General features: G+C 39.4%; 1 protein-coding gene across 1 annotated transcript; it reads right to left on the reverse strand.

Moving 5' to 3' along the window:
* Positions 1-1,079: 1,079 nt before the first annotated feature.
* On the reverse strand, positions 1,080-15,571 carry TOP3B (topoisomerase (DNA) III beta). The gene is made up of 17 exons (XM_010011709.1): positions 15,493-15,571; positions 14,665-14,796; positions 13,487-13,593; positions 11,745-11,819; positions 10,661-10,857; positions 9,721-9,877; positions 8,541-8,654; positions 7,556-7,646; positions 7,084-7,238; positions 6,745-6,850; positions 5,662-5,808; positions 4,790-4,963; positions 3,859-3,987; positions 3,452-3,601; positions 2,910-3,010; positions 2,468-2,669; positions 1,080-1,617 (listed from the first exon to the last, which is right to left on the reverse strand). The coding sequence occupies exons 1-17, from the start codon at positions 15,560-15,562 to the stop codon at positions 1,136-1,138; spliced, it is 2,589 nt and encodes an 862-aa protein (XP_010010011.1). The 5' UTR covers positions 15,563-15,571; the 3' UTR covers positions 1,080-1,135.
* Between the last annotated feature and the right edge of the window lie 204 nt (positions 15,572-15,775).

Consider the following 15,775-nt stretch of genomic DNA (forward strand, 5'->3'; position numbering starts at 1 on the left):
GCCAATTAAAACAGTGGAGTTGTACATTACCTTTTGTAGGGACTTGTCTTTCCTCTCTGTTGCCAGGGAATCACGTGTCAGAGTTGCTCTTTACGTATTCTGTGTTCACATGCAGTAGCCTTTGCATCATGTAAAACTGCTGTGGGATCCCCCGATCCAACCACAACTAGCACTGAACTGCTTTGGGGCTGTAGATGATACAAACTGTACTTGACCAGATGACCAGACAAGATCAGCTATGTGCACATGGAAGGAAAGGAGATGGTATTACAGATCTGCACAATTAGATTTTGTAATGTGGAACCCAGTGCCACAGTGGTTAGATACAGCTCCATACAAAAACAAGAGGACACTCTCCTTTTGACAACAAAGTAAACCAACACTGAAATGAGTTTGGCATACAGAGTGTAAAAACTGTTTGACCAGGTATGATCAGCTGTGTGAACACAGAGGAAAAGAAGCGCATGGGTACTCTACCTATCCTCCAGCTGCTGAGGGAGGCCTTATTTAACAGGGGCCCATCGACCAAGAGGTACTAATTTGGCTGCATAGATCATAATTTGGAGATCACTGTGGAAGGAAGATACATTTACAACTTCCATTTTGTATGTCTCTTGGCATTACTCTCTTATGCAGCAGAGTGACAGGTTTGAAGCAGTGCTCTTGCTACTGCAGATGTAATTTAAAAATCTGACAGCTACTAATCATTTATCATTTCTGAAGATTCAAAGTCAGATGAAACAGGACTCATTCCACACCTAAAGACTACAGCAGTGTAGCGGTGATCTTAATCAGATCTAATATTCCTAGAACTTGTACCGTTGACAAAAGCCTCAGGAATTACAGAAGAGGGAAATTTCATTGTCTTTCTATCAACCACAGGTAACAGTCTAGTTTCCCGACTGTTTGTGAGCTCTACTTGGACCAATGAATTTCAATTAAAAGCTTAAAGGCTTATTCAGTTATGAACTGATCATCCAGAAGAATTTGTTTTGTGATTATGTCAAGGCATACAACAACATAAGGTGTTTAACTTTTCTAAGAACAGGAAAGCAGTGAAGATCATAAATACTCTAAAATGAACTTAAAGGGAAACAAATTTTTATAAGAAGTTTATTTTTCTTTTGTGTGGCCATTATACAAAGTAAGCAGCCAGAGCTGCCATTTTGTCCTTGGGTTTCTTTGGATTGAGTCTACCTCCAGGCCTCCGGCCTTTACCTCTTCCTCGGCCTTGCCTTTTTCCTTGTCCCCCACGGTGCATGGGGTGCCTCATGGCTGCATGCTTCAGCTCCACCAGATCTTGGAACACAGGGTCACAGAACACACAGCCTGAATGCTGGGTCTCATCCCCAGGTAAAGGAGATTTGGCTTTGTTAAAATCGACGTCCACAAGGGCTGCATCGCACAAGTCACAGGTCTCCGGCGACACTCGGACCTTGTGGGCATTCTCAAAGAAGTGCACAACCACATTGCATTTGTTGCAAGCCATCTTCCACTTGGGACCTGACGTTGAGTCCAGCACCAGCACCCCATTCTCACACTCAACACACTGCCCAATTCCAAGCATGCTAAGAGAATGCTGGCACGTGGGGTGGGTACATTCATTACAGCCCATTCCTGGTGGAAGAAGAGTAAAACCATACCACAAGGAAGCCTTTATATCACTACCCACACCACCCAGTTTGGAGGAAGTGAAACACAGAAATCAGAGACAGCTTAATATACTACAGGTTTTCTAAAGAATGGAACCATTCCCCAAATGCCAATTTGCCTTTTCACAGATTCAGAATAATCCCTTGCTCAAAATTTCTTCTGTAATGGCCTTCAGAATTGCCAGATACTGCCACTGTACAGGCAGTTTGGACACATTAGTGATGAAAACTAATTATGTTTTCAATTAAACGTATGGCTCCTAACTGCTATTTTATACCTCCACTGTACACTGTTAGTACAAGACATTTTTAATTAAGAAAGATGGTAATAAAAAAATGTCAAAAAGCTCCTGGTACTGAGAGCTTCAAAGCACTATGTTAAGTAAGTTTTGGTCTAAGTTACCAAAACTGCAACTTTTACTCCTTCTTACATCCTTCAACAGCTTTTGACACACCATCTATCTCGGTATCAAAACACTCTCAAGACCTAGTCCTAATCTATAGTCCTACCCATAGCAAGCATACTCCATTTTGCAAAGTGTCAGAATCCCAGTGTCTCTCACTGCAAACTGGGTGTTACAAAGGTCACCTGTGCATGCACGTACATTAATTTCTTACTTCTTTTATAAAGAGAAAACAAAGTATTCAGAAGTGAGTAAACTAATAAATTAACTAAATCAGAGAGTTTGACATGAGTTTTAGGTATCTGTAATCTGAATAACACTTTATACTAAGCAACACTGATTAAAAACTACTGTACTGCACCTAATTTATTTCAAGTGAGGTTGTTCCCTGCATGTTTACAGAATTCCTACCTTTTTTCATGTCCCTGAAGGGAGGATGGTTGTAACAGTATGGACAGAGTGGGTAGCTCTTTCCTCTGGATCCAGACGACCACAGCACCAGCTCAAAGTCATCTAGTGGGCAACGCAACTCTTTGTAGAGTTTAATGGTACCATTCTGTGGGAGACTGTAGGTGTCATCACAGTGAGAGCAGTGCAGACGACTTGGCTTGGCCTGGAAATAGAATATAAATCTCCTGAACAACTGTAATGTCAATGAAGTTCAAAACTTCCAGTAAACGCATGTGGGGCTGCTCATTGGTTTGTTCCCCAGGGAAAAACTCCATTGGGTTTTTCATTTTAGAAATGCCCTCTTGACAACCACATTTGAATCCAAATTCAATAATGGAAAAGGCTTTTCTATTCAATGCCCCCAGCAAGTGAAATTTAAACTCCAAGCATGAGATGGAGTTACCTGAATATACTTCATGAAGCGATGGCATTTACCACAGCGGGAAAGAGGTTTACCAGTGGCAGCTAATGGTGAAAAAGACACTTCCATCAGTTCATCCATACCTGTGAAAGAGAGAATCACATTATGTTAGAATTCTAGTTCTTACGAGGAAACCTTGCACAAAATCATCTACAAGACCTATGAAGAAGTGAGAATTAAAATATTTTATTCACAATGCTCTTCCTTGTTTACAAAGACTTTTAAATACAGTGTTTTGCACTGAGCATGCACAAACACACAAGGTTAATTATTTCAGCTAGTCTGAAGTTTTCCGTAACTCAAAACTACACAGTCACAAAATGAAACTGAAGTAGAGTTTTGGAGCTGTAATTCAGTCCATGCCCTTTTGGAGAGCCAGTTAATTTAACTGGAAAATTCCAGATCTGGCACAACTTTTCAGTAAGCCTAAACCTCTGAAAGCAACCTAATATATAAGTATTTTGTAATAGCATCTTTGCAACAATGAAGTAATTGTAGGGAACTTCACACATAAAAAGTTTTACCTGCAATAGAATCCACAAAATAGTGGAATTTCCTCTTGAAAATGTCAAGTGTGTGCTCCAGGACCTGATGATAATTCGCTTTACCCAGAGCTATTAAGTTGAGCTGCTTCTCTACAGCACTGCGGATTGTAGGAAGAACCAATTCTGCATCTAACAGAAAGCCAGAGACAGCAGCAACAGAGAAGCAGCAATGAAAGATCAAAATATAGGAGAAGGAAAGTGTCCTGTACATAAACTGACATCAAAATAAACAAACAAGTTTTAATTATTATAGTCTTTGGAATTAGTAATTCTTTCTTAGATGCATCATTTGAGACAGAAATGGTAGTTACACAGTGACAACAGCCCTTGACATACTGAAGGGAACAGAAGGTAAGAGGACAGAAAGGGAAGATCATTTAACTGACCTATTTTGTAGTAACCATGAACCAGAACAATGCCAAGGTTTGTAGGCTTTAGTCTCCGACCACTCTCCACTGTGACATAGTTTCGCTGGCAAATGTTGTTAATGTGGACTGGAATACTTGCATCAGTTCCTGGTGCACAAAAGAGAACAATGTATCTATCCTGAACAAAAAGTATTCATTGAATTACTCACTTCTGACTTCTCTGGGTTTATGTCTAACTGTAAGGCTCCTGAGACTGTTTAAAATTCAGGTACCTTTTTACAATAACCCACTTCCAGTGGATAACTTCTCTCTCTAGTAACTCTCAGGTTCCTTTGCAGTTCTGAGAAGTCTGAAACATATATTTTAACCTTAAGCTTTTTGTCTCTTCCAAGGAATTACTATTGGGAATCTCATATTCTCACAATCATTTATTCTGGAAAAACACAGTGGAGTAAAGGACTATGTGAGTTTTGACCAGAAACATTTAGGAAAATGCATCAAAGGAAATGAGTCAGATTGAAAAAGAAATGTAGTACTGTGGTAAATTGTACAATAAATATGTAAGGACTACTAGAGCCAGCAAAGCTGAAGCAAGCTGTAAAGACAAGAATAATTCCTAAGAATGAGGAGATACATTATTCCACACAACATCAGCTCTTTCTGACAGAGAAGTGACAAGATGCGTTATGAAAGGATGCTATTTTGGCCAGAAACCAGACATAAGGATAAGAAAAGGAAAGGAATGTGGGGGAAGAGACAATCTACCATCTGCTAAGAGGAGCTACGGACATTGTGGTTTGAAGGGAAAAAGATATTATTACTGTACCTATTCAAACAAATACTGAAAAGTCATTACCAACAGAGAGAGTTCAGAGGAGCGATTCAGACTCTCTGCACTCTTGGTGGATGTATTACAGGACAATTAAATGTAAGTTAAGCAAATTCCTACCAATGCCATGCTTTTCCATCAGAGTGATAAGTTCTGCTTCTGTCAGGTAATCAGGAGGACTGGTCTGCTTTTCCAACAATTTTATTTCACCAATTGGAAAAAAATCTCCTTTCTCACAGTGGGGAAGGCTCTCTTCTAATGGGATGCTGTGCCATGGCATAATTTCTGTGAACCCTGGATGCAAAGAAACAAAAACAATGACAGCTTATCTTCATGGCTTTCACAAGTCCAACATGGGCTGCATTATACAGATCAAAGTTAAGAGGCTGTCTGCATACCATGCAGAAAATATCTGAAACTGGGAATACTGAGGAAAGAGAGTATCACAAGACAGTATCTCTCATCACACTGCGTCAGATCTATTTTGTGCGTGACTTGAGTCAGGCTGATGTATGGAAAAAAAAGTAAACACTTCCCTTAAATGAAAGCACAGTGTCAGAGGGATGGGAAGAGTTTCTTATAAAAGAAATACAAATAGCAAGTCATATTAATGTAATAAAGACTATTGGGGCAGCTTACCATGAGAAAAATCTCAGTGGTAATACATTCTTTTTACAGAGGCCCAAGAAAAAAGTAGTAAAATATGCCTTTGTGTAATTTATCCCCCAAAAGACATTTGCTGTCTGTAAAAAGATTGGTTTTCACACTGGCAAACATGGCATTAAGTTTTTAAGACTGCTACACGAAAAGTAAGACTTTACCTATTGTGACTGAAGTATGAAAATGAAGATAAAGATTTGGTCTCTGGTCTTGATAGCTCAAAAAATGCTTCACCTTTGTATCATTCAATGTGTTTATGGGAGAAAACAAACCAACCAACCAACCACAAACATATATCTGTAGCTAACTATTTACTCCCTGGTTAGTCTTACCTGGTGAAGTTACCACTTTTCCAATACAGGTAAAATGTTCAGGGCCAATACTGAAAGAAATGGTGGTTTGTAGGTGCTTGCAATCAGTGCTAACAGTGGCAATGAAATGCCTGGTTATATACTCATATAGTCGCCATCCATCTCCACCTGAGGAAAAACAACATCTTACCCACAAAACTCAAGTCCTGCAGCTCTACCTAAAATCTTCACTAAAAGGTACCACATTCCCACAGTTACCACAGAAAAAACTGGTACAAAATCACATTCAAAAGTCTGTCCAGTTTCCCCTTTAAGATTTCCTGCAAGAGATCACTCTAAAATACTAGTTAATAACACTAATATAGGTTAATTTTCAAAGCAAAGTTTCCATATTCCCAATCTACAGATAAGAAATGGAATAGCTGAAAGGTTACATTGCTATGAACAGCTTCTAGTTCTTAGTCCTGTGCTTTGCACATTTCATCTTGCTGTGTATATAGTTTTACGTGGCCATTCAGTACTTTATATAATTACTCAAATTTTTAAAGCACTTATTTTTCTATCAGACATTATTTCACCGATTCATGAAAACCTGAAGTTATCCACTTCCTACAACAATCTTCGCTATTCCTAATAAACAATCCAATACCTTCACTACACTTCTTATAACCTTAAAATCCTTTCTTGAGGGATCACAGAAAGTCAAGTGTTAGATTTTAAGATAAACCTGACAAGACATAGAGATTGAATTAAAATGTAGTTGAAGTTTGTCTTACAAGCACAAAAATACAATAAAATTTCAATACTTCAAAGCTACTATTAAGGGCAAATTTCTCCTGGAGAAGTAAGTATTAAGTTGTTCAATTAGCTATTCCTTTTTCTTAGCAGTACTATGTTCCCTAGGATCAATTACAGAAGAGCTGACCAGCTCTGAACTTCACTATCATGAGAAGTTTAAGTGGGGGTAAAGTTTGCTTTCTTTGCTTCCTGCCATTCAAATAATTATATTTTCTATTGAAACTCAGGGATTTTCAAACTGGCTCCTATACCTCTAGGAACTAGCTCCCTCACATAGTGTCCTAACACTACTGAATTTGTCTATACCTAATTCTGCTTCTGTCGCAGCTCTCATTGGGGTGATGGGAGGATGGTCTCCTGCATCATGGCCTTTCCTTGGACGATTAATGCCATCTGACAATAATGCTTTTACCTGGGCGAAGGAAGAGAGAGAAAACAGGCTGGCTGAAGTGGGTAACAGCAATCTTTGCAGGTTAAGAAACTTTTCAGATTAAATCCGTAACAATACAATATCCATAAATAAAAGCCACTACATATATTAATTGTTTCTGAAGACCTATGGGTCATAGGATATGAAGTAAAATATATTCCAAAACACAGACTAGAGAATGATCTCTTAGTACTGGTTTTGCTTCATGTACTCACAGTTTCTGCCCAGTAAGGATTATTGGCTTGTTGTCTCAAACATCCTTTCAAGTCAAAGTTTTCTGGATAATGGGTAGTTTCTGTTCGAGGGTAGCTAATATAACCCTGAGTATAAAGACGCTCTGCTATTTGCATGGCATGTTGTGGACCCATTCCTAAGATGGAATAGGAGGAAACAAAAATCATCTACACACCACTGCAATTATGATTTGTTTGCTGCATGTGAAAGTATACCTTATTAAAGCATTTAAATAAACCATGGTTTGTCCTTTCCATGAGGCTTTTGTCACCTTGGTCTTACCAAACATTTCACTTTTGACAAGTTTTCTAAACTTGATCGTTCCCCCAGAATGATGTGTTAGAGGGAGGAGAAGGTATAAACTACATTTGATGCATCCGTGATTATTTAGTCTGAAAAGCCAAAACATTTTGCTTTAAAAACAAGTGTGAAAATCTGAACTTTTACACATACCTAAAGCAGCACTGGCCACTCGTAGCATTTCTACTGTGTTCAGAGCCAGCGGTCTCTGCTTCACCTTCTCTTTTTTACTCACAGATTCTACCTAGAAAATAGCATTTTCCCAGTAAAGTTCTGAAGTTTGGTAACTGGTAAATGTATAATTTCAATCATGCCTATAAACATGTGGCATACCTACCATTGTCTGCTCTTGTCATAGCTGTCGGCTTGTTTTTCTTGAACAATAACCACCAATATTTTTTACTTTAAAAAATCCGACTGGAGGTAACTTTACCAAATTCTGAAGTTACAGTCCTAAGGTCCCCTTGTGCTATGGACTACATTAGGCTTATAACTGGGAATGCTGCAAGGTAGCTTATTGCTATCTTTACTTCCCATTTACCTCAGCAGCACATACTTTCAGTGCTACGGGGATTTAGTGCTTATTCCAAGTAATGGTCCTAACTGTAAGGATCCAGATTTTTAAAAGCTTCATGCACTCTTTGAACCTCGATGGCTCTAAGCACTTAAATCCAAACATACTGTCAAACAAGTATTGAACAGAGCAGAATGAGAAGTTAATTGGCTATAAAGACTGTACCATACAAGTGATTAAAAATTTAACTATGGGAACAATGCCCTAGAAGTAATTAAATTCTGATTTATACAATGTCTCATGGGAAATGAGAGGTCTGCTTGGAGAGATCTGAACAATATTTCTTAGCAGGCTTAGTAATGAAGACTTCCTATCATGAGTGATGGCAATTTCCAAAGTCAGTATTAAGAAGGGGCTTCTGCTGAGATGATCAAACAAGCATAATATGAACCACAGTAAAAAAATCTCTTGCCTTTCATTCTCATTTACACAAAGTTGCATGGAATAAAAACCAAAATACAGATACTTTACACTCTTCTTTAACAAAAGAACACCCCAACATGCAGCCAGTGAAACATCAAATGGTATTTCCTTTATACGAAGTATGGTTTGACCAACACTTACCTTTGCTTCTTTTGACGTCTTTGTTATATTCAGGAACATTTGGGCAATCTCACGATCAAACACCCTCACTCTATCCCAATCTAAAGTGAGAGAACTTTCTTTTTCAGGGTTCACCTATTGGACAAGCAAACAAAAAAAAATTAATTCTCACCAACTCTCTTACTAGAAGTGTGAAAATGCACATTTCCAACAATAACCCAGAAAGCAAATTCTAATAATACCTGTACTAGGACATAAGTGTCTCAGACATGCACTTGTACTCTCTCTTTTTCACAGGGGTTTTTGAGAAAGATGAAGTACTTTGAGTTCTGGGGTCAGGGGAATGACTGGAGTTATTCCTGCAGTTAACCAAGATACTATTCTTGGGCTTAGTGCTGAAATGGACAGAAATTCAAAGTTTACAATTGTGATTTAACAAAATCAGTCATTTGTATTAAACTGTAACTACATCGTGTTTTAAGCCCCATGTACAAAAATAAGTATGAAGCAGCCCACATGAGAGCACAAAACTTCCTGAAAGCAGGCACCAAATATTTCCTAAGATGACGCACAAGATGCATCAGAAAAAAGATGACAGCAGACACCAGATTTCATCTTCTTTTAATTTTAAAATCTAAAAATGGCAACTTTTTACCATCCATCCCTTATTTGTTTAAAAAATCCTTGTGATCACAAGCAGTAAGCTCATGTTGGTTTGCTCTCAGAGCTTGGACAGCAGCAAGACTATAAAACTGCTATAAGCTGCCAAAGTACTCAGAGGAATCAACTGCCAATTAACACAATGAGCATTTTATTTGCTTTAAAACTCCAATACTCAGCAATGCCAATGTTTGTTGGCAGCCTAATTAATTCCTGCATTCAAATTAACAACACAGTCAGTCCAAGGACCCCAGGGAACAAAAGAAAACCATTTTAAGTAGTCTTGTTGGCTGAGCCTAAGCTTAGATGGTTAGCACTGAAGAATTCTTATAAGGAGCAGACAATAACGACATCCTGGAATCTGTTCTCGAGAGAGTGGTGACACACATGTGAACTGAATAGGAACACATGAGTAAACTGTAGGCATTGTGAAGTCTTGTCAGCAGCTACAAATTTACAAATGAACATAATGAAAATACAAATTCATTTCTTTGGTAAAAATACACGTTCCTCATACAAAAACAAGTACTGTAAAACTTACTTTAGCTTGCAAGACCCAGTACGTCTCAGGCTTAAATGACTGGATTTTGTCATGCCTTTCAACACAGAATCCAAGTGTTGGGGTCTGACATGGCCCAAAGGAGATGAGGGAGCTGTCTAAATTCCCGTATTTCCCCTGAAAATACTTGGTCTGAAACCTAAGACAGGGAAAAAAAACCCAAGAACATCAGTAGCCTCATTCCCCTGACATTTTTTTATTTGTCTGTGCATAAAATTTTTCAGTTTGGTGCTGAGAATTAGCTACTCTGGTTCCAAGACATATTTTGTGTTGTGCTGTTTTAGGCAGTGATGGAGTTAATTTTCTTCATAGTAGCTGGTATGTGGCTGTTTTGGATTTGTGCTGAAAACAGTGTTGATAACTCAGGGGTGGTTTCAGTCATTGCTGAGCCGTGCTTACACACAGTCAAGGCCTTTTCTGCTCCTCACCCCACCTCCTCAGTGAGCAGGCTGGGGATGCACAAGGAGCTGGGAGGGGACACAGCCAGGACAGCTGACCCCAGCTGACTCAAGGTATATTCCAGACCATGGGACATCATGCTCAGCAATATAAAGCTGGGGGAAGAAGGAAGAAGGGAGGGTGACATTTGGAGTTACAGTGTTTTGTCTTCCCAAGTAACCGTGACGGAGTCCTGCTTTTCTGGGAATGGCTGAACACCTGCCTGCAGATGGAAGTGAGGAATCAGTTCCTTGGTATGCTTTGCTTGCACATGCAGTTTTCGCTTTACCTATTAAACTGTCTTTATCTCCACCCACAAGTTTTCTCACTTTTACCCTTCTGATTCCCTCCCCCATCCCACCAGGGGGAAAATAGGGGAGAGTGACTGGATGGTGTTAAGCTGCTGGCTGGGGTTAAACCAGAACAGTGGCTAGAGCAGTATTCCTGAACGTGTCATGAAACTGTCTGTAATCCATGCTGTCACCTTGTAAATGCACAACCAATTCTAAGATCCAGCTCCTGGCGGGCATCCACTGAAAGAGCTTCATTGCGATTGGGTTCTCCCAAGTGATTCATGGCATTGCAGATGTCTGTGTCAGTAATGGAACTGAATTTAGCTCTATATATCGTTCTTTCGCTGCTACGAGGTTTGTTCATAACAGGAAGAACAGCATCAAGAACCTAATGAAGAACAGAAGCATATTTTAAGAATATTTGAAAGATAAGGTGTTAAGTCAGTTTTTCTCTCTGAAGAAAAAAACTCCACAAAATATTTGCTTATATGTAACTACTTTCTTAATTCAGAAAGATGTCATGTCAACACACTAACTGATAAGCAAGAGCAGTATTTGTCTATACACTCAGAAGTGTATTAAGAATTAGAAAAACTGAAGGATATATTTATTCAATAGCAACTGCTGAAAGTGAAGCACTACTCTTAGCTGAGTGCAAAGACATGCACCAGTGCAGCTGCAGCACCTTTTGGTGAATATGTGTCAGTTCCTATCTGGGTTTATCCTATGTATTGCCAGGGCCCCGTTAGGATACAATGGTATTTACAGAACTTAAAACAATTACTTGATCAGATGTGCTTCTTTAACACTCTTTTAACATAGACTTCTGGGAATAGGACATTAATAAAATATCTTTGCACACCAAAGTTTTAGTTCTAAACTTTTTATGTACAGGACATTCCTGCAGTAAGCCTATGCTTAGAAGTGCCCTCTACGCTCAAAGGTGTCTAATTGCTTAACGAACAAACGGTAATAGATATGAAGTTTTATAAGGACAGCTGTGAAATATAGACAATTCTCAAGGCACCAGAATGTTCTAACATTTAAGAAACCTTATTACTCATCTCAGTTGAGCAACATCTATGAAACTGATTTATACTCTTTAACTGACATCTTAAGAATTCAAACCCACATGAATTTAAAGGCCCACCAAGCCTTCAAAACTTTATCCACTTACTTTGAATTTTACTGTATATTCATAAAACAATACTGATGGTATTTGTATGTCACAGACAAATATTACGGTATTATAAGTCTTTAAAATAGAAATCTTACTTCGAAACAGATGTTTTCTCCTTCCTTATCACAATCCAGCCACAAGACAATACAATCACAGCCTCTTCCCTCCACCTGTGAGAAAAAATAACACAGTTCTTCAGCAACTCAAAGAAAGACCTGTCTCCTCACTAACTGTATACTTTTTGTTTCTAAGTACTAGAGATAATTCACTTGGTGCAAAAAGGATTGGAAGAACATAGCAGAAGTGACAAGAAGTCTGCAGATACTTAAATAGTAGTTGAAGAAAGAAGCAAGTTGTGCTTCATGGGACCAGAAGTCTGCCTATGAGATGCTTTTCTGCGAGACCTGAAAAAAAATCGGTGTAGCTCTACAGCAGTGGAACTCCCCTGAATCTGCCACAGCTGGTGCATGCAGCCTTGGGCATAGTCCCTTCCCCTTTCTATGGCTTAATTTCCACATCATTATAAACAAAAACAAACAAGCAAGCAAGACACTTTCCTAGTTCATAAAGATACCAGGAAGTCTAAATTTCTCTGACAGAAATTAGTTTTGCACCACACATAATTGCTTCTAAGAAGAGTATTATTTTGTAAAAGCAACCAACCTACCACTTTCCTCTCAGAGGGGCACATGTGAGCAGTGAAACATAACCAACGCAGACTTATTTTAAAGAAGGCATTTACAAGCTGTGCCTTACACTTGCTGTTAGGCAGCAAAACATGCATCCAGCGCTTTGAGAAGCAAGATATCAGCAGCTGAAAAACCTCAGAAGGCAATGGCAGAAGATAGTTCAACAAGGCAAAGATTTCAGACAGTGTAATAACCAGTAATATTAATCAAACAGATCTGACCATGATGAAAAGCTGCTTCCTGCAGGGCAGTGTGTAGGAACATACTCACTTCTTTTTGACGCTGGAAGTCTAGCATATTGTACGGTATATTGCCAAACACTGCCCACTTTTGGGAAGTAGGTGAATAACCTGCTAAATCCAACATTCAACAGCTGGCAGCATGAGAAACACTACATTCAGATGGCCTGTCTGCCTCAGCAGGAGGAAGATATGTAACAAATGTTTTAAAGGACAGAATCCTCAGGCATTAACCTCCAAGAGAAAACTATCTATTGTGAAGACAGACTCAATTTTTCACTCTAGTATAAAAATAACTGACCCAGGGCTGGAAAAGGGTTATACTACTGGTTCTTAAATAAAGCTAGCTAACTTGTAAGAATGTTTTTAGAAAACAAGGCCAATTCATAACAAAAATGCTACAAGGTTATTGCAAATTTATTAATAATTATTATTGCTTTCCAGAACCAGAAAAGAATTTCCTTTCTGTTTCTTGGCAGGGTAAAAATAGGTTTCATTGCTTTGTATCTGGAGGAAGAAAGGGAACAATGCATCCTAGAAGACAGACAAGAGGTAAGGGACAAGATGTACAAGATGTATCCTTTTAGGACAAAAGGTAATGGCCTCAAGCTGCACTGGATATTAGGAACAATTCCTTCCCCAAAGGGTGGTCAGGCATTGGAACAGGCTGCCCAGGGCAGTGCTGGAGTCACCGTTCCTGGAAGTGTTCACAGACCCTGTAGATGAGGCCCTCAGTGACATGGGTTAGTGGTGGCCTTGGCAGTACTGGGGCAAAAGTTGGACTTGATGATCTTAAAGATCTTTTCCAACCTAACTAATTCTATGACTCTATGGAATATGCTCCAGATAAAATAAAGAAAAAGAATGCCAAGACAAGATTAGTATCAAATACTACTGCTAAGAAAATACCTGTAAAAACTTCACCATGGTCAGTTTCGGATTAGCTTCTTTCTTTTCTGTGGGAGCTTTGCTAAAAAGTTCTGCTGGATCTACTTTGTCCCAGCTGTTATATTTTCCTGAAAAGCAAAAGTGTTTGAAGTAGAGCTTGAAATACATATTAAAAAGACAACAAAAAACACACAAAAGAAAAACCCCAAACCCCACCCAAAACGTCGACAGAAAAAAACCTCAAACAAAAGACCACCCAACAACCAACATTACTTTGCAAAACACTTGTCTTTCAAAGTTTGTATTGGAAGTTTTTCCACTCTAACACCTCTTGCTTTACTGTCTGTCCACAGACCCCTTAGCTTTTTATTGAACTGAAGCTGTAAATTTAAAATGTGACATACAAAGGTGTGGAGCAGGGACGAATACCACACACCTTCCAGAAATTTTACCATGAGCCATTAAAACGCCTTCTTTTGTACAATCAATTGATCAGGCCAAAAGAAAGGAGCTATTTTTCCTTGTCTCCACAGTGCACATATAACATGCACATTGCAGTCTTACTGTTCACTACTTTTATAGCCAGTCATGTCTCAGCCCTAAAGCACCCGCGTCACTTTCTCGTATCAATGCATTTGTCCATCTCCATTTCTCTGAAGTAACCCTTGGTAACATTGCTTAGCAATTAGACAGAACCATACCACTTCAAAGCAATGTGCAAATAACCCAAATTCGGTCCTCATAAAACTTGTGAGGTAATTGTCATTAGAGGAAATAGTAACATGACTAGTCCAATGCTAGTTAGTGACAGGATTCTTTGTGTATAATTCTTACCAGGTCTCTATTTTACAGTAACACATTACAATGCTTCAGAGAATATCTTTTTAGATTCTGCCTTCTTTAATCGCCTTGCATCTGAAGTACTAGAACATTTTTCCAGGTAAGCAAATTAAGCCTCATCTCCCCTTACTTTCCAGGGACATAATTCAGGCACAGAAAAGATACGTGGCATGATCAAGAAGTCACCCAGAGAACTAGAAATAAAAATCAAGAACTACTGACCGCAAACGATCCTCCCTTTCTCTCTACTTCTTTCCTGGAAATTCTTCCTGAATTATTTCCTCAATCAGTATTTTCCTATTACAAATCCCTGGCAGCTCTACTACCTGTATCAGTTAAAACATATTATGAACAAATACCTATGAAATCCAGAGTCATGACATGACCACATACAGATGTCATCTTGAAATGGGCACTCTGTCCTGCAAATGATCCAGTGTACTCATGCACAGAGCATGCACCATTCAGTCCCTTGCGAGAGGACATGTTTCCTGTGAAAATAACAGCACAAATATCAACAAGATTAGAAAAAAAGCTACAGAAATAAGTTATTTTGTGGGAAATTACAACCCCCTTTTCTTAGGCCTTACAGCTGGGATCTTCCGGACTGCAAAATTCTACTCAATGATCAGGTTTTTATTTCAGTTAATTATCACTTTAGAAAGCGTATTTAATTTTCAATTTAAACTATCCATTATCTCTTCCACCCTTCCCTTACCACCAGGAAACCCTTACAGAAATACACTGAGTTTTCTACACCAATATAGTTACAATCACCTCATTCTATTTACCTCATGATTTATAAAACATTTACTATATCTCTGAACAGCAACTTGCTACTTGATTGACAGTTTCTAGAAACCCTATGCACTAACACATGCTACAGTATACAAAACATTAAACCCAGGCTCCTTTATTCTTGACTTGAATAGGCACCAGCATGTGAACAGAATGCAAAGGGAAACTGAGTTCTTTCACAAACTGCAACCTGTCACTCCCAGGTGGCAGCTGCCCCAGGACAACCAAGTACCTGACCAGGGTGATTCTCAACCTCACTTCACCTACAACTCTGGTAACCTTCGACCATGGACTGCCTGTAGGCAACTAACAGGTTATCTCCTCAGCGGGGCTGTGTGCTCCGCTCTGCCACTGGCGCAAGGACTGACCTCGCAAGCTTTTCTTCCTACCTCTCGAGAGTATCTTGGCGATGGACTGCGCCAGAGAAGGCTTCTCCGCCACCATCAGAACAGTCTTCATTTTCAGCTGAGACACAAGGTGCCGCGGCGCTTAACGGTGCGGGGAGAGGCTAGCGTAGACCGCGGCGCGCAGCTCACTAGCGAGAACCAGTCCCCAGCCTGAAGAAAGAGCACGAAACAGGTTTACCGCAAACACGTCCAGTGCGAAGCGAACTCGGAGGCAGTAACAGATTTCGCCCTTCCCTCGGGGCTCCGCAGCTCCCGCTGCCCGGGC

Source organism: Nestor notabilis, unplaced genomic scaffold, assembly GCF_000696875.1.
Source record: "Nestor notabilis isolate BGI_N333 unplaced genomic scaffold, ASM69687v1 scaffold16080, whole genome shotgun sequence".
In the NCBI taxonomy this organism is placed as follows: Eukaryota; Metazoa; Chordata; class Aves; order Psittaciformes; family Psittacidae; genus Nestor; species Nestor notabilis.

Coding starts and splice junctions, on each gene's coding strand:
- TOP3B (XM_010011709.1), bottom strand. CDS start 15,562: ATGAAGACTGTTCTGATGGTGGCGGAGAAGCCTTCTCTGGCGCAGTCC. Junction 7,647..8,540: donor AGACGTCAAAAGAAGCAAAG/GTAAGTGTTGGT, acceptor GCTATTTTCTAG/GTAGAATCTGTGAGTAAAAA. Junction 3,011..3,451: donor TTTTGTGGATTCTATTGCAG/GTAAAACTTTTT, acceptor TCTCTTTCACAG/GTATGGATGAACTGATGGAA.